Here is a 19517-nt window from a genome sequence, read left to right as displayed (position 1 = left end):
GCATATGAGGGATCTTCCATATGCTCAGACATGGAGGAAAAAAGGTCAGTGGAAGAAGTAGGTTCCTCAGATCAGAAGCAGCCACTTGTAGAGATAGATTAGGACTTTAATGAGAATAGAACGCATCAGTCGTTTTCAGATCATCTTTCAGGCACAATTTGTCAAATAGTTGGAAATAAAAGAACCATATTGTCCTTGTTACAGTATTGCATAAAACTTATTCAGAATTTCACAAACAAAGACATAAATGGTACCTATAAAAATGCTTTCAAAGTGGTCTCCAGACGCCCGTGTTCTAGCAAGAAAATCTTTCTCTATCATGAGGAGCAGAATAATCTATATTGGGACCCATGGGGATGATCCCAAATGGATTGATTGAGGGGTGGCTTCCATAGTAATGGCGCTTGATGTGTCCCATGTTCACAGTGTCCCTCATCCCTGGTAACTGGAAAATGTCTTTGGTGTAATTGAATAGATTTGGATATTCACGTACCAGCTTCTTATTGCACTTAAAATGAACAACATAAACCTACAGCAATGGGGTAATAGTTACTAAACTGTGAACTGCAAAAATAATTAAGAACAAAATGATGCAATGCCATGATACTGTTTGCCTTCCATCTGTAGGTTGCTCCTAGTATTGACAAAAAATACTTGTATCCAAATACTCCTTTTTGTAACATTATATGATACAGTATATTATTGCTAGTGAAATGTACTCAGTCTGCAAACATTTACAAACCCAAGAAGTTTCAGAGCCAGATAATATTTGGTGACGCTATGAGTTAAGATGGGCAACATTTTGGTGTCCATTGGTTAGCATTTAAGCATATGTTTCAAAAGTAGTCATAAAAGCCATGGTTGGCAAACCCAGCGGAATCGCGCGAGTTAACCCGGATCAGACCCTAACTGGGTCACCATTTCAAGATCACTGATCCATATGCTTTTTGTGTTTTGTGTCATGCATATTGTAGTTATACTCATAAAAGAATACTTGTTACAAAGAATCATAGGTTTTTAAATCATAAATATTAACAATTATGTATAGTCGAATACTTAATATAACTTGGTCATTGATGCCATGTGCTAAATTTAGTGATTAGCAGTACGGATTTTGATTTTTTCCATATCTTGACACTAGAAAATGCAGTTTTAACTCGTTCGAGTTACCAGGTTGACATGCTGACTTGTGAGTCAAGGGTCAGGCTATCCAAATCTGAGTCACAAGTTTGCCAACTATGATAAAAGCAATTGTAGAATGTGTTAATAACAAATGAAATGCATACTAAGAATCATGGGTTTATACAACAAAAGCATTCATATATTATCATACCAACATGGGCATACGGTACAGTAGGTTGAAAAGAGGTGAAGAAAAGTAGAAGCAGGGCAATATTAAAATGCTCTCTCTGGCTTCCCATTAGAAATGACATTACCCTGTCTCAAGGAACATCATTTTTGGTTTCAAACTGACAACATTTTTGCATCAGTGTTATAATATGCATTGGTTGTTAATGACAGAATTTTCATCTGTAAAAAATTCATACTCATGTTTGCAAGAACCTCTAAGCATCTCGAGGCAACTTCTGAAGCTACCAAAAATGAAAGTTGCTGTTTGGAAACAATGCACACAATTTGGCTTAAATCTGCAGGTATACAGAACGTGAATTGATGCCTATGTCCACATAGTGGAGCTTATGGATTTCTATTCATGTCCTATCGCGTGCAGTTGTACAAGAAAACCAAGATATCAGTTATGATTGAATTGACTCCATTCTTCAAAAAAGTGACAAATTTCAATGATGTCATAAATTGAGGTTTGCACCAGAGTTACTGGAAACTCCACTTACATGTGGGAAACTCGTTTCCGAAACTTGTGAGAAACTTTTAAAAATTCATGGGAAAGCTGTTTCCCATTGAGTGAGAAACCTGTTTCACATCACATGAAAAATTATCTTACTTTGTATGGGAAACTAGTTTCCTTTATTTGGGAAAATGTTTTCCATACATTTCTTGCAAGTTTTCCTTAAACAAGATATTTCTTTTTTCAATAAAAAGTAGAGATATATGTGTTATTCAAAATTTTAATTATTTGTTTAAAAAACTAAATTTTGTATAACTTTTAATGTTAAAAGAATATAATGCATTGGATGAAATTGAGAATTTCAAAATTTAATGTAATTTCCTTAATTTTGTTCTTATTTCTTGATTATATCCAAGCTTATGTGGCATTTAAATACTTTATTTATGACATCTAATATTTTATTAAAAGTAAGCTGACTATGAACTAGTTTACATAAAGTATAACCAACTTTATAATAGTTTTATAGTTGTAATCAATGTAATCATATATTCTATAAAAAATAAATTTATTCATTCTTACTAATTATCACAATATTAGTAAAAAAATAAAGTTGATGTAAATTTATAATATTTTTTATACATATTGTCGATATTTGCACTTTTGCTCCACACACACACACACACACACACACACATATATATATATATATATATATATATATATATAAATACCATGTTTCCCATTTTACATGAACTTTAAAAAGTAGTTTCCCGTTTTCGTTTCTCTTCCTGGCAACCTTGGTTTGCACAATCCAATATGTGAGCATTTTGGTTGTCTCATTGCAAAAGATTCAACGATAAATATTTCAATCTTTCTCAGTTGTATCTGTTAAAAAGTGTATATAAATATATATAATATAATATATTTTATTATATATTATATTATATATAATAATTATATTTATTTATTTTTCTTTTCTTTTATTTTTGTATTTATTTCTATATTTTAGGCTTTTCTAGTTCATATTGAACTAGACTCAAAACTAATCAAACCTTTGACTAGTTTTGAGATAGCCGTTAGACCAACGACTACAATTAGAGTCGTTGGACTAGAGTCCTCTTAAGTCCCTTTCTCAATGTATATAAATAGGGGTGTTCCCCCCTCTCTTTGGATCAATGCTTCTGAGTATTTTCATGTGAATGAAATAACAATTTATTATTTTATCTTTGTGTTATTCCTTTTATACCCTTTTGTGGGTTATGATTGTAGTGTCTTTAATAGACACTGATGATGAGCATTTGCACTTTCGTGGAAGATCCTCATTTCTTTACATGGTATTAGAGCTTGGAAGCTTTTAGATTTTGGAGAGTTTCCACCTTGTTTTCCGTGCCTCTTTAGCAAAAGTTGATTCTCTCCTTGTTCGCGATTCAAGTGCCTTTTTTGAAGAAAGGAGATATTTTGGAGGATCGTTGGCTACTCAAAAATTGTAATTGTGCTCTTATTCTTTCCTTTCTTTTTGTTTTTTTTTTCTTTTTTCTCCCTTATCATATCTCTTTCTTCTTCACTCTTGTAAAAATGAATGACAATGATAAATTCACCATCATGCCCGTCAAATTAAATGATACTAATTATGTGGTGTGGGCTTGAATCATGAAGCATCACATTTGGAGAAAAGAGTTGTGGAGAATAGATGGTTCATATTCGGAACCTAAACTAATTCTCACAAAAATTGAAAATGAGAAAGAGGTGCCTCTCACGAAAGGAGAGAAAAATAAGCATTAGCCACTTATGAAAAAAAGTAGAAATAATGGAAGATAGGGCATGCTAAAATCATGTCATGGTTAATTAATAGCATTGACATCAAGAAATGCTCTAGTTTAGCCAAATTCGAGCATGCCAATAAGGCTTGGGAATATCCTAGAAATATATATTCTCTTAAAGACACTGCACATGTGTGCAATTTGCAAGATAAAGTTCAAACTTTGACTCAAAAAGATAAAAGTATTAAGAAATATTATAATGAGTTGTCCGAATTTTGTGAAGAGTTGAGCCAAAGTGACATTGTTTGAAAGATATCGAACTTCGCCAAAAGCAACTTGATATGGAACATTTTTACCAATTCATAAATGGTTTAAGGTCGAAATTTGAAACAACCAAATCGGCCCTTTTACATAGAGAAAAAGTTTTCTCTATGATTGACACTATTGAGGAGTTAACTATAGAGAAAAATAGGCTCAAGAAGAATACTCCAAAGAATGAAGAATTCCGTCCTAGCCATATCTAAATTGAAAAATTATATGCGAGCTTATAAACCGCCTATTTTTGGTAGGCAAAATAATGATTATGACAAAAGGAAAGTCATTTGCCACCATTGCAATGAACCAAGACATTATAAGCCTCTATGTCCTAAATTAAAGAGAAGAGAAGAAAAGAAAAGAAGGTAGCATCAGTTGGTTCATCACAAGAATCGAAAGATCAAGCCAATCAAGATGCACCCGTATCTATGGCACAATTAATGGAAATCCTTCAACCTCTTCTCAAAGGAGCATCTTCCTCAACTGAAGCCTCAACCGGGGCCGATGTCTCATCCTTCTCCGATCCCAGTAACTTTTCTTGGCTCCTTGACTCTGGTGTTTCTTTTTATATGACTTCAAACATCAATAGTTTGTTCGAATGTCTTAACAATAACTCAAGTGTGTCAAATGTTTTCACAGCTGATGGTACATCTCTTGAAATAAAAGAAATATAAAATTTTGAAAACCTTTAAAATCCAAAAAATTCTTTATTTCAAAACTAAATCTAAATCTTTTATCTGTCTCTCAAATATCTGATTATGGATGTAACATCTCTTTCTCTTCTCATACTTGTTGGGTATAAGATTACCAGTCAGGGAAGCTGATTGGGGAAGGCCATAAAGAATGAGGACTCTATTATATGGATTTTTTGGAATTGCTTAAGAATGCCTTTTGTTATAATGTTTAGAAACTAGAGTTGGATCTATGACACAAAAGACTTGGCTATCCTCATATATCTAAAATCCAACTTTTCAAGTTTAGAAAAATTTTGTAATTCTGAAAGTTTTGCTTGTAAAGATTGTATTCTTGGTAAAATGAAAAGATTATCATTTCATGATAGAACTTTTGTTTCATGTAGACCACTTGAGTTAATACATTCAGACGTTTGGGGTCCCGCACTAGTCATATCAAAAAGCGGATATGCATATTATGTACTTTTTGTTGATGACTTCTCTAGGCATACTTGGATCTACTTCCTTAAGCATAAATCCGAGGTCTTTTCACATTTTCAAACATTTCACAAAATGGCTAAAAACAAATTTCAAAATGATATTTTCATTTTTCTCGCTGATTCAGGGGAAGAATTTATGTTAAAAGAATTTAAAGATTATCTCAATTTATATGGCATCACATATCAAAGAACTTGTCCACACACACCACAACAAAATGGTTTGGCTGAATGAAAACACTGATACATTATGAAAACCATTAGGACTTTATTAATAGCAAATCAAGTTCCAAAAGAGTTTAGGCAAAAACAACCCTAACTGCTATCTATCTCATTAACCGAATGTCATCTTCTTTGAAAAATATAACTCCAATTGAAAAACTTGTCAAATTATCTCCTGATTATTCTAGATTGAGAGTTTTTGGATGCAAATGTTTTATTTTCACTGACAAAAATGATAAACTCTCTCCTCACGTCATTCTTTGTGCCTTCTTAGGTTATGCAGATAATTAAAAAGGCTATAGGTATTTTGATTTTAAAAATTAAAAATTGTATGTATCAAGAAATGTATCCTTTTTAGAAAAGAAAAGTTTTTTTTTTATTTTGAAAGGACCAAAAAAGTAACCAAATATTTCTTTTTGATAGATTTGACTTCAAAATTTGATGGACGTGACTATTAGTTAGACGATGGTCAAGGTACTGTTGATTCTGAACATAATGTTGCTAATGAAGAACGAACTCATAGGGACACCAATTTATAATACTCAAGACGTAGAGAATCCAATCTTTCATGTACATTGGAAAAATATTCTGAAGCACAAACCAGAATGTCATCCAAAATTTCTAAACCTCCCAGAAAATTTGTGTCCTACGAATCCTTTTCACCCACATATAAGGTATTTATTGCTTTAATACACTCATATATAGAACCATCATCCTATACTCAAGTCAAAAACCATAGAAAGTGGGTAGAAGCTATGAAGGCATAATTGCAAGCATTAGAAAGGGCTAAAACTTGGACTATTCAAGATATTCCAAAAGGAAAAAAACCTATAGGCTGTAGGTGGGTTTATAAAGTTAAAACCATGTGTGACGGAACTCTTGAAAGGTATAAAGCCAAATTAGTAGCCAAGGGGTATTCTTAAGAGTATGTCATCGATTACAAAGAAACTTTTGCTCCAGTTGCCCGGATGACCACCGTCAGGACACTAATAGCCTTAGCCTTTATTAGAAAATAGCTCATATTTCAAATGGATGTCAAAAATGCTTTTCTCAATAAAAACCTAGTTAAAGAAGTTTATATGAAAGCACCACCTGGTATTAGTATTCTTAAGGGTAAAGCTTTTCATTTAGAAAATGCTTTTTATGGTCTTAAACAGGCACCAAAAGCCTTGTATGACATATTTAGTCATGTTATGCTTGATATTGGATTTAGAACTTGTTTGACTGACATTGCTTTGTTTATTAAGATTTCTGATATAGGGATTATTCTTCTTCTTTATATGGATGACATGATCATCACCGGAGGCGACAAACAGAGAGTTAAAAACATTAAAAAACTTCTTAAAAATCATTTTGAAATGACTGATTTAGGTTTATTGAGATATTTTCTAGGAATTTAAGTTACTTATTCCCCTCAAGGTTATTTATTATCTCAATTTAAATTTTCTTTTGATATTGTTTGTAGGTTTGAAGTTACAGATGATAAGAGAGTGGATACTTTAGAAGTTGTCAACATCAAAATGAGAATCGATGATGGAGAACCTCTTGATGATCTCACTCCTTACAAACAACTTATTGAAGCACTTTCCTATCTTTCCATTACTAGACTTGATATTGCACACGTTATACACACAGCTAGTCAGTTTCAGCATGCTCTCACTTTTGTTCACATGGGAGAAGTTTTGCGTATTGTTAGATACATCAAGTCTTCCTTTTCACGAGGCATCTTCTTGTCTGCTTCATCATCATTAGATTTAATTGCTTATATTAATGTTGATTTGAAAAGTGATCCCAATAACAGACACTCAACTACCGACTTTTGTGTTTTCTTAGGTGAATCCTTGATTTCGTGGCGGTGTAAAAAGCAGCAAAAAGTCTTTCTTTCGTCCACCGAAGTTGAGTACTGAGTCATGGCCACCACAACAATAGAGGTAGTTTGGCTCAAAAGACTGTTGGCTGACATAGGAGCTGAAGTGACACAAGCTTCACACATGTGTTGTGACAACAAGAGTGCGATTTATATTGCTAGCAACCAAACATTTCATGAACGCACCAAACATATTGAAATGGATTGTCACTATGTCAGAGATGAGTATCTACATGGAACTATTGATCTGCCGTATATTCCATCAGAATACCAATTAGCAGATTTCTTCACCAAACCTCTCGTTGCTCCTAGATTTCATTTTCTCTTAAACAAACTTTCACTCATTGTACCGTAAGTTTGAGAGGGAGTGTTAAAAAGTGTATATAATTATATATAATATAATATATTATATATTATATTATATATAATAGTTATATTTATTTATTTTTCTTATGTTTTTTTATTTTTGTATTTATTTATGTATTTTAGGCTTGTCGAGTTCATATTGAACTAGACTCAAAACTAGTCAAACCTTTGACTAGTTTTGAGATAGCCATTGGAGATAGTCCAACGACTACAATTAGAGTTGTTGGACTAGCTCCAACGACTCTCTTGAGTCCTCTTAAGTCCTTTTCTCTCCCTCTCTCAATGTATATAAATAGGGGTGTCCCCCCTCTCTTTGAATCAATGCTTCTTAAGCATTTTCATGTGAATGAAATAAAAGTTTATTATTTTATCTTTGTGTTATTCCTTTTATACCCTTTTATGGGTTATGATTGTAGTGTATTTAATAGAAACCGATTACGAGCATTTGCGCTTTCGTGGAAGATCCTCATTTCTTTACAGTATCCTCACCCAAAAGCAGTTGAATAAGTTGTTAACTTTAGTTAAGCCAAATGGCAACTCATGGAATGTGATACCATATAACTCAGTTGGTGTCAATAGAACAATAGAGGCATTTCTTATTTCAGAATACTAGAATCAGTTGGAAGCGCTGTGCAGAAAACATGCATAAAAACAACATTACACCTCACAAAAAGGAAAAGAAAAAAGAAAAATCATCTTCAGAGTCAACATACACAAGATAGATGATGTCACCAACTTTTGACAATAATGTGCTGATTGTCATCAAACATTTAAACTCAAATTTTCTCTCAGCCAAATTGGAAGTTCGTTTGCTTGAAGGCAGTTAAAGTAGCAATGCAAGGCAATGACATCATGTTCAAGCAAGACCAGATATGAACCAACAATAAGCCTATCAAAGAAAGAAATTTTTGAATCAACTATGAAACCAAAGTGCATCCAAGATGCCACTTGTCACTATTAATTAAACATCGATTTTCCTGTTGGGACCCCGTTCTATCTTCATAGATCTCTAGAGATAACCTGATTACGAAGTTTTGTCACAGCATCTATAACGGCACCTGGTTTAGGTGGCAGACTGAGAAAAGATGGAACTTGTGGACTCCCTGAACAGTACTAAGTATTGGTATGGATTCTGGAACATTCCTCCTTCCATAGTCATCTCCCATAGCAATTACATATGTTTTTCCAAGCATTTGTTCATATAGTCTCACTAACCTTTAATATGCACTAGAAGCCACCTTAGTATCACTAATGAAATAAACTTTCTCCAAATTTCCTTCAATTAATTAACCAAAAGAGAAAAATCCTATTAGCAATTAAAAGACATTTGAAACAACACAACAGTAGCATTCAACAGACTCAAGGGTTCTTTTAACTTACACATGCAACCACATTTTATTAATTAAAAAGAAAAGAAAAGGGGGGTGGTGGGGGGAGTTTGAGAAATTTTAAGACCACGCATAAAGCTTTAAGTAGAGAAAACGGAAAAAGTCAATGGTAGTTTTCTCTGAAAATCATGGTAAAACAACTTACAAGTAGAAAAAATAAAATAAAATAAATACTCTTCTACAAAGCCTGGGATAAAAATATAATTGTAAATGAGAGAGAGAGAGCATGACATTCAGGTTTTGTATAGAAAAGAACAAGAAAAACAGCTCTCTTCCCAGCTCTACTCACACCCTTGATAATCATATACCAATTGGGCTCCATGAAAAGTAAAAATAATTAGGATTCTGTCATTTCTCATTAATAAGTTTCATCCTTTCATGGCATGTGGGATTTGAAATAAGAACTGAATTTTTTATGAAAGTCTATTTCACTCCAGAAGCATCATACAAATTAGTCGTTTAATACACTGAATGACAAAAGGCACCATAAGGACTCATATATGACAAATATACATGTACACACATACACAACACAAAAATATGAATTCATGATTAGAAATTAGAAATACCCCTAATATAAAAAAAAGTAGAAACACCCCTCTATACTCTTTAAAACTACCCTCAAGTTGAGACAGCTGTAAATTGTTCCAAGCCAGTCATCTTTGAATGTCTTGATCTACCAGCAGATTTAATGAAGATTTCAAATAGATTAAAAGATGTAATCTTACATGGGATATTGGAATCCGCAAAATAGTTTAACCCAGAGTTACCGGAAGCTTCTTAGGTAGGTGGGAAACTCGCTTCCCAGAAACTCGCTTCGGAAGCGCGATACTCCTCGCTTCGGAAACTTTATGGGAATCTCGATTCCCCCACGCTTCTTCTATGCTTCACACACACATGGTCTATGCTTTTCTCACGTTTCTTTTCATGTATTTTCTCTCACGCTTTCACTCACTTTCCATGTACTTTCTTTAAATTAGTAACCATCATTGTTAGATTTTAACAAAAATTTAGCTCTTTTACTGAAAAATCATGAAATATAAGAATGAGCAATTTTATTTTAGTTTTTATCTGTTTCTTGTTCGATTCCTATTCAATTACCATATTGCTTCATTTTTTTTAATATTTCGCTTTTAAATTGATACTTCGCTTCCCGCTTCCTATAAATTTTAAAATGCCTCGCTTCTCGCTTCCGCTTCCCATATCGTTTCCCGCTTCCTAGTTTGGCAACCTTGGTTTAACCTCTGCCTTTCCACAAACCAGGGAGCAGCCAATAAAAATGTGCATTTTCTTTTCATGATATGGTAATCTGAGGTGAGACCATGTTGCTCCATGAAGTTTTCAAAATGCCCAAACCCTAGAAATACTACTATTAGTTCCTTCTGAAACTTCCCAATAACATGACAAGCCTAGCCTTGCACTGCAGCATGTTTCCCAAGGTTGATCATCCATTTGACTCAGGAAATTCTACCAAGATTACCTAGTCAGCTCAGGCACATGCCAACTAAGTCATAGATACTCCATGTGGAACCGATAATTCCACTTACTAGAACTGAGCCCACTTCCTGAAAAAGTGACATCCCTGTCCATAATGAGAAATGGAACTCAAATTCTCCATGAAGACATGAGAAGTTCATTCTCAAACCTAGTAATGCATCAAATCCCCCAGTCTTCCCAAGTTCCTGATTTATATGAGATCACCTAGGATAGGTTTCATACATAAACATGCCTATACTTGATAATATCTGATACCAAATACACCAAACGAAAAAATATATATCTTATTGAGGGAAATTCAAAAAAGAAACAATCATCTTCTAGGGGACTACCATCCTAGAGCAGAAGAAAATGACAACTAATAACCCTTCCTTCCTCTACTTCCTAAAGTACTATGTTCATATTCAAATTAAAAAAAGGAACTGACTACAAAGTCGTTCAAATGATTCCTAGAAAGAAGCAAGAGAAACAACTGTCATAATATTCACTTCAGCTACAGTATACTTCACATCTAACACTCACGGATACCACTTGCCTCCATTTGAGTAAGTTTTTCAACTCCCAACCAGTGTTATCAGTATCGTATTGTATCATACGAGACGGTAAAGCATATCGCAGTATCACTGGTCTAGGCGATACAATATAGCCCCTGAAAAGATACGATATGGTATTCAATTATTTAAAATTTTTTTTTGTATTATGTGATTGTTATAATTTGTTTTCTCGAAGCATTTTTCTTTTGTTAGTTATCTAATGTGACTCTTTAATAGTAAACCTTTTTGTTTTTGTTAGCTGTTAGTTTGTTACGATATTGTTTCACATGTTATAGTAGTACATGTGTACGTTTAATTGTTCATAATGCCTAAATTTGATTTTTTCCTATTTTATTTTATGATTTTTTCTATTTTTTATGTTTGAAAATTTTTCTGATGTTTTGTGTATGTTTTTTTTTGTGTTTTTTGAAACAATACGGTACGATACACCCATATCGCCAGCCCTTTCATTACAGGTTCCGATACGATAATTACAACATTGCTCCCAACTTTGTTTCATTTTAGGAGTCAATGCCTCATTGACTGTAGCTTCCTTTAGCTTAGTGAGAGTCTACATAATATATACAAAAGTATTTGCAATAGAGATAAGGAAAAATGAAGTGTATGACACGGTCTTCGAATATAGGGTCATAAGATAAGATCCAGAGGTTGATGAGTATAAGTTTCTTAGATTTGTCAAGGAAGATGGGTAGACATCTTGACAAACAAAATTCTTGGAAATCGGTTCACCTTAGGTGGGGTGCAGAAGAATCAAGAGAGAACCTAGTTGTAGCAGTGGTAGGAGATTCACATGAAAACCATTTTCAATGCCCTTAAATATGCCTTTAATCCAACCATTCTTGGCATTAAAATTGGAAGCACAATAAGTAATGGTGACATCATTGATGGAAATACCAAAGGAATGGCATGCAACGCATAGATGTATGCCCAACTTCCCCTCCAAAAGACATTTCTGGTTTAAGGACATCTTGAAAATAAATAAACATGAATACCTTTTCTTCAAAAATATGATCATACTCTCCTTGGATAATACGACGAAAATACATGTCCCTTTCAACAGATGAAACAATTACATGGCAAAAACAAAAACGTTTGTAATATCGTGTGTTTTGGTAAAATTGATAAAATCCTCGATTTTAAATGGCATCAGCTTAGTTTGGGCATGGCCCAGGACCCATTGACAAGACCTAAATGAGCTAATGAAGATTTTCTAAAACCTTTTATTTTTTACCTTTAAAATCGAGCAAAATTCGGGTTAAATTCAGAGGCGAAATTCAGGTAATATATCATTAGATGTGTCTCAAAATTCTCAAAACAATGATATTTGGTTTTTCGGAATTCAGGCTACGGTTGGCCCAAAAATCGCGTTTTTTCAAAAATGACCCGTCTCGATGTGATCGGTTCTGGGTTGGATCGGATTTGATCCGATCCGTTTGACCCAAGTTAATATGGATTTGGACCTAATCCAAGATCCATATTAATTAAGATTTGGTCCAGTTTGAGATCCATATGGATATTTGATATGAATTTGGATTTTGGATCCAGATCCAAAATCTAAGTCCAACTAATTTAAAGTTTTAAATTCAAGATATAAGATAAATTGAATAAAATTCAAAGTTAAAAAGACTCCCAGAGGGGTGAGGTACCCTCTGGAACTTTATGAAATTTTATTATTTAATAAATAATAAATAAATAATGAATTAAATATTAAAAATTAATTAATTTCGAAAATTTATTTTTGGTATGGTTGTGAAACTCTGCCTAATATATAGGGATTCTAGAAGAGCCCAAATAGGGTTGAAGTAAAATAGTAAAACAAAATAAAATACCAAAGGGATAAAAAGTAGTTAAAAAGGAAAGAAGAGGTAAAAGATAAAGTTCTACATTAAAATAACTCTATTTCATAGAAAAATGGAAAACTTGAGAAGGGACGTCATCCTCTCTCTAGAAAACCAAAAAAAAAATATAAAAGGGTCTAACTCGCCCCTCTCTCTAGATTTTGTTTTTTCTCTCTCTCTCTCTCTCTCTCTCTCTCTCTATATATATATATATATATATATATATATATATATATATATATATATAGAGAGAGAGAGAGAGAGAGAGAGAGAGAGAAGTAGGGAAAAGAAAAACAGAGAAAGAGAGGAAGAGAGGAAAAGAGAGAAGAAGAAAAAAGAGAAGGAAAGGAGCATCCTTTCCATTCCAATCGCCCGACGAAGATTTTTCGATTCTTTTTCCGCCTTCTATCCATGGTACGGGTTCCTCTCTTGATTCGAATGGGGGAAAACGGTCTAAGTCCAGTTTATGTGAGATTTTAGTGAAAAAAGAGAAAATCTGAATTAGAATACAAATATATATATATATATATATATATATATATATATATATATATATATATATATATATATGCTGGAAAAGAAAGGAAAATCGATCCATATATGTATATTTTCATAGGTGCACAAATTTGGTCCAGATCTGCTGATTTTTTTGTGTGCACGTCAGCAAATGGCCTGCCGCAGGGCCAAAAATAAATAATATATATATATATATATATATATATATATATATATATATATACGTATGGGAGATTGACCGTGCATTGGCTGACATACCGTGGTCTAATTTGCATGCACTCTTTTACATAACAATCATAAAATAAGTATAGATTCATGCGTACAAGTAAATGCATTTATCAAAATGGGTCGAGCTTGAGATTTTTGTTTAGGCCGACATCCATGGCATATTTGTTTTGATGCTGGTTTTTACGTAAGTGCTCATTTACATTCTAACCTCACTGCTCGCACACAAATCAGCTTAAAAAAAAAATCTGTCCCACATGATTGCAGTTTGCTCTCTTCATTGTTGACCACAATGGGTTCAAACTTCAAGCAACATTTGTTTGTTATGGGTGTGGAGTTTTATTCATATGGATGATAATTTCTTCTAGTTCAGGAATGCACTTACTTTTTTATTGCACTTTTTTTTTATTAAGAAGTTGATGCAGACGATGCTGATGTTAAGATAGTTGGATCATCAGTTGGAATGAGAGATTTACAGGGTATATGGTTACAGGGTATATGGGGGTCTGAATGCTCCTTTTTCTGGGATGAAATGATGAAGGATGTTTTTATTAATATGACTTATGTCATGTAATGAGATGCTATAAATGCTGGCCTCAGTCTTATCTGTATTGCCCTGTTAGTTTGTTTTAGTGCCACACAATCTCAAAATAGAACTGGCTTCTGGCAGTTGTGGACTTTTATAGGTGTTCAAGAAAGCATTGGTTTAGCAAGCCTTTAACAAAGTTGAGGGGTTCATATTGATCTGGATCTGTTTTAACATCATTAGCACACCTTTGTGCTGCATGTTTTTAGCATGAGAAACATGCTGCCAACGGCATGCTAATTCTGTCTTGGGCATCGTGGCAGCCTAGATATGACTCGGTGATTATGTGTTGTATCCCAAGCATGCCTAAATTGGCAAAAGTGTTTATTGGTTATGTATACTCATGAAATTGAATATTATGTTAGCATAGATGTGCATATCATGAACACAAAAATTTTGAAGTTATTTTGATGTTGCATTAACATGATTATGTGCATGTTTAGATGTTATGCATGAGATGAATCATGAAAGAAAAATGCATGTTGCAAGTATTTGTTTCTATGCATATGCAATTTGTTTTGTATGTACATTCTTATTGTGCATGAACGAATGTGTATTGTAGATATGTTTGAATAATTGTGTGGTCACATGTTCACTGAGGATTTTTTCATAAGATGCATCGGTGGTCAGATGTGAACCAACATATGCCATGTGGGCCAAGAGCATGTGTTGCTCTAAGATTTGCGTGTATGCATTGCAAAATTTATTTTAAAATTATTAGTTTTCTAATTTAATTGCACCGTTAAATTTGTAACGGGCAAGGTCCCGTGTTGGGTTTTGCATGTTGATTTGCAAAATGGTTATTGTGTAAAGAATTTGACTTTTATTAAAAAGATAAAAGAGATAAGCAATGTAATTAATATTTTTTCTTTTGGATGTTCCTTCCACAGTGTGGGAATCCTGGATGGTGGTTTTGGGGAAACCGTGAGGATACTAAAACTTCGTGTGCAATTGTGCCACTAAACCGAATATGGTGGTTCGCCTCCCGGCCACGGTTTTAGAAAGTTGTTAGCCACTTTGCCTGGGAGTGCTGTTGAGACACAATTGTTGTTATTAGTATACCAAGAAAGTGACATAAGTGAATATTGATTTCTCTGGTGTTCCAACATTAGATGTTGATTCTTAATATTCTGATGGATGGTGTTGATTCCTGATATCGGTCGAGGAACAAGTGTGAAACCCAATAATAAAATACAAATTATGTGTTAAGCTACAACTGGGAACCTATCTTGAACTTCGAGAATTTGTTGTGCCTGTTTTGAGTATTCGTGTGTTTTAATGAAAAGTGAAACTAAACTTATGTGAATTTAATAGGGACATGCATACAAAAGAGAACTCTGATAATAACATAATAATTTATTCATGCATATTTATTGTTTTGCATTAGTTCACACATTCTTACTTGTTCTGCTTCATATGAGATATTGTTATTGCATGATCATTGCTTTTAAATGCTTGAATGATAATTGAATTATGAGATTGTTGTAGTTATGTTCCTCTGAAAACTTGCATGAATTTGATTTATGTTTTTTCTTGCCTATTTGGATTTTTAGAGGAATTCATACAAAGAATCTTTGATTTTTACCCAGTACTTCGTATGTTTTTTTTCACAGGACCTGAAGCTCAGTGATGAGGATGACTGCATCAGGGAGCTTACGAGATCGCGTGACTTACTTTTGTTATTCTTGGACAGTGTGGCTCTAGGATTTTATACTTTATTTCAATTATGTTTTCAGACATTAATTTATTGATTAATAAAGTTAGTTATTTGATTTGTTAGTTCAATGTAAATATCACTTGTGGTTTGGAATATTGTTAAGTCTTTGAGGTCCCAAATCCTTGGGTTTTGGTTTCCGCAATTGTTTTTAAAAAGAAAAAAAAATCCACTTTTCACGGGGATGAGTTGGGGTCGTTACAATGTTGGCTTCCTTGACTTAATTTGCACTCAAACTCAGCCTAAATAAGCATTCTAGGCTTCTAGCAGATAAGATACACAACAATGTTGTGCTAGTCAAATGAGACATTTTCCCCAACAAATGAGGCAGTAATGTATCTTGGAATCCTCTTCAACAAACTCTGAATTGAGCAAATAAAATCATCACTGACATTGAGGAAAAAATGATTGCTGCAATTGGCACATATACAGTGAAGCATGTGCACGCTAGAAGCAGAAAGATATCCAAGTGGGTAGCTAGATGAATAAATATATGAACAACCTGGGTAGAAAAATGTATAATGGACTAGACTACAGATATCTGATATCAAAATTCAGAAAGAAATCATCACATTTCTTCAGTAGCATTTGATGTGGAAATTATGCCTTACATGTTGACCACTGTGTGTTACACATGCACATGAAGACCAGCATCATGTAAATAGGCTTCTATTTTCCAATTATAATGCATTTTTAAGGTTATCATAGGACCATAATAACAATCATTTCTTAATTCTTGAAAAAACTCAAAAGCTTCTCAAGCGTATTATGATAGATGGACAAATAAAAAATAAATTTCTAATAAGCACAGATACGGTTTCTTTGCATCGGGGAGATTTAGTACCTCATCAAACCTAATAAGTGTGACAAACAATCTAATGTCAGCTTCAGTCAGAGTATCTCCACATATATAGCGTTGCTTACTCAGAATCTCCTCACATTTATCCAGTGCTTGATATAAGGTTTCAACAGCCTGCATTCATGAGAAGAAATGTTTCTCAATAGTATAGTTTTTCACACAAGGATATCAACCACAACATCATTTGACTGGACACACACGATGAGGGCTTCAAAAGGAGTAAAAAGTTACACTTTTCCGTATGGAATCACCTCTTCATAAGGGCCCTGTTTTTTTGCAAAACCACACTTGTATACCCCATTGTTTATCCCATCATACACCCATTTGTTAACCTCATCAATTTGTGGTTGCAAACTGGAAGGGTACAGGTCCAGAGCAGCATTCTCTGCAAATTCATTGAATTCACTGTTTAACATCCTTGTTATTTCTGAACTCTCATTGTTCACAATTGTCCGAAGTTTCTTGTCCCATAGCACCTGCCACATAAAAAGCCATCAAATGGAAGGAGACAAGGCAATGAAATGAAAAACAAAAAAAAAAAGAGTGACGAAGAAACACAAGAATCAGATCATACACACCGGAACAGTAAATTTCCCAGCATAGTTGCTGCTGGCAATCTCGTATAATTCCCTTACAGTTTTGGCCCCATTTATAGGGTCTGGTTCAGCACCTGGTTCTTCCGTACTAGAGCTAGGAAAGACCCATCCCATATGCTCATCGCTTTCCTTGGTCCTTTCCCATTTAGGCTTGACTACCTGCAAGCGGCAACTAATGAACCAGAGGCAGCAGAAGCAACACCTCACAACTCACAAACATGATGGAACATACCGTGAGACCAATAGCTTTCTCAAGCTTCTTGATCTTTAAGAAGGAAAGGCACCTGGATGCCCATGGGCATGCATATGATATGTATAAATGATATCTTCCTGATTCTGCAGGAAACTGGGAGGATCTGTCCGTAGAAATGAAATTGCGGAACACCGATGGAGATCGCTTGAAAGCACCTGAATCTGTCAACTCATCCAATGCAGTTTGAGCCATGCCACGTATATTCGACTACGGATCTACATTTTTCAGGAAGACAACAGAGGTGCAAACGAGCAACCAATGTAAGCAAATAAGAGAACATGGAGACATAAGCTACAAAAAATGCCTGGAGAAGTAAACATGAAATAGCTTCAAACTTAGTTCCTAAAAAAATCCACTCAATTGAGGGTCTTGTATTTACACGAACAAGAGCACCAACAACCCAAATTCCAAACCATGACATCATTCAATTACTGATAGAACACTTTTTCTACGGTATCCCATTGTGGGAGCAAGGGAAGGAGGAAAAGAGAACATTGGGGGACAATAGGTTATCGAAGAAACCCCAAATCTCCAAAATCCACAGATTGGGATAATGGAATTCTTGTTTCTTCAAGCTATAATGATAAGAATGGTCATCACCATGATTCCCATCTCCTCAATTACCATGTTCGATTACTTCTTTATATAACTAGCCTTAAATTTCACCAACCCTCCGACCATAGAAGCATAAACGAGATGAACTTTCCTTCTTAAAATACATTACTAAAAAGACACAATTGTGTAGCACTATGAGCAAATCAAACCAAGAGAAATGAGCAGATCAAACAGCTAAAACGGTATAATCATATGAAAAACATATAGTAAGCCGAACAGAGAACCCACGCTTCTTTCACTGAATAATTATATAAATATGTCAACAGCAACGAACATGTGGATATTTGCATCAAGTGAAACTCAGCTAGAGCTCAAACGAACCAACCAATATAAACAAAAGAAACAAAAATACCACCACGAATTTCCTTTTGAGATAAAGAAAATCATACTAAATTCAAAACGTAAAAAGCTGATATGTGCACAAAATCCGTTGGTTACTTCTCCATAAAACCGGAATTGCTGGAAATGGTTATGAAAATTTACCTGGCAAGACAAAGAGGAAGAAAGGGGTGAGGCGATGGAGCAGGGAACGATCAGATGGGCAGAGCTTTTGGGGATGAAAGGAACAGGATGTTGGAGCGGCGAAGGAGAGGAAGAGGTTGATCATGAGACTTCGGCCATCGTTTTGGCTGTCTGCTACTGCTAATCAACCCACGCCCAGATGCAACTCTCTCTCTCTCTTAAAAAAATAGAAGTGTTCCAAGTCGGCTAGCAGGACCAGATTGTCAGTATCGGTATCGGCCCTGAATCGTTTGGCCAATTATTCAGGTGAATCGGTTGATACCCATTCTCAAGTGAATCGTTCTGAATCGGCTAAAAAATACTTAAAAAATATTTTATGTTAATAAATGGTACGTGTTAAAACTATTAAAATAATATTAAAATTTTAATTTTAAGCATTTTTTACATTTATTTAAAAATAAATATTGTATGGATTTTGTGTCGATGTGACACATATAAGCCGATACACTCTAATGACAACATTGGTTTCTCCCTCTAAATATAAAAAAAACATAAGGTCTAATCTGACCCGTGGTTAGCATACTTGGAGCGGGATCAATTGTGGGAAGTCGGAGTTCGACTCATGTGGGCATTATCCCCCTTGAATAAGTTGAATCCTATCTCTCTGAGGGTGGAGGGGTACGTAGTTTTACACCTAGGGGTGTCAACGGGTCGGGTTTGGTTCGTACCAAGGTGGAATCAGACTTAGCCCCATTTTTTGGGTATTCTTGATAAAAAAAAAGTGTTAGTATAACAAGATAAAAAACCCAAACTAATAATAACATTACTGAATTTAACATACCAAGTCTTAGGAGCTTCTTTAATAATATATAAAGTCTTTCTTAACTCTAAAAATTTACTTTTTTCAATATC

The 19517-nt window shown here is 34.2% G+C and overlaps 1 protein-coding gene across 1 annotated transcript; it reads right to left on the bottom strand.

The window, feature by feature from the left end:
* Positions 1–85: 85 nt before the first annotated feature.
* LOC149832000 (uncharacterized) lies at positions 86–18827 on the bottom strand. The gene is made up of 6 exons (XM_090014243.1): positions 18627–18827; positions 17508–17743; positions 17258–17434; positions 16931–17155; positions 16665–16793; positions 86–529 (listed from the first exon to the last, which is right to left on the bottom strand). The coding sequence occupies exons 2-6, from the start codon at positions 17718–17720 to the stop codon at positions 296–298; spliced, it is 978 nt and encodes a 325-aa protein (XP_089870369.1). The 5' UTR covers positions 17721–17743; positions 18627–18827; the 3' UTR covers positions 86–295.
* Between the last annotated feature and the right edge of the window lie 690 nt (positions 18828–19517).

The sequence above is a fragment of the Nuphar pumila genome, chromosome 7 (genome assembly GCF_984573655.1).
Source record: "Nuphar pumila chromosome 7, dmNupPumi1.hap1.1, whole genome shotgun sequence".
In the NCBI taxonomy this organism is placed as follows: domain Eukaryota; kingdom Viridiplantae; phylum Streptophyta; class Magnoliopsida; order Nymphaeales; family Nymphaeaceae; genus Nuphar; species Nuphar pumila.
The sequence above is the reverse complement of the archived record's forward strand: the minus strand, read 5'-3'. Positions and strand labels throughout refer to the sequence as shown.

Excerpts from the sequence above, each read along its gene's own strand:
- LOC149832000 (XM_090014243.1), bottom strand. The coding sequence starts at position 17,720 with ATGGCTCAAACTGCATTGGATGAGTTGACAGATTCAGGTGCTTTCAAG. Across the intron at positions 16,794-16,930 it reads AACAGGGCCCTTATGAAGAG|GCTGTTGAAACCTTATATCA; the intron begins GTGATTCCATAC and ends TCATGAATGCAG. Across the intron at positions 530-16,664 it reads CACTTATTAGGTTTGATGAG|GTTTATGTTGTTCATTTTAA; the intron begins GTACTAAATCTC and ends CCATTGCTGTAG.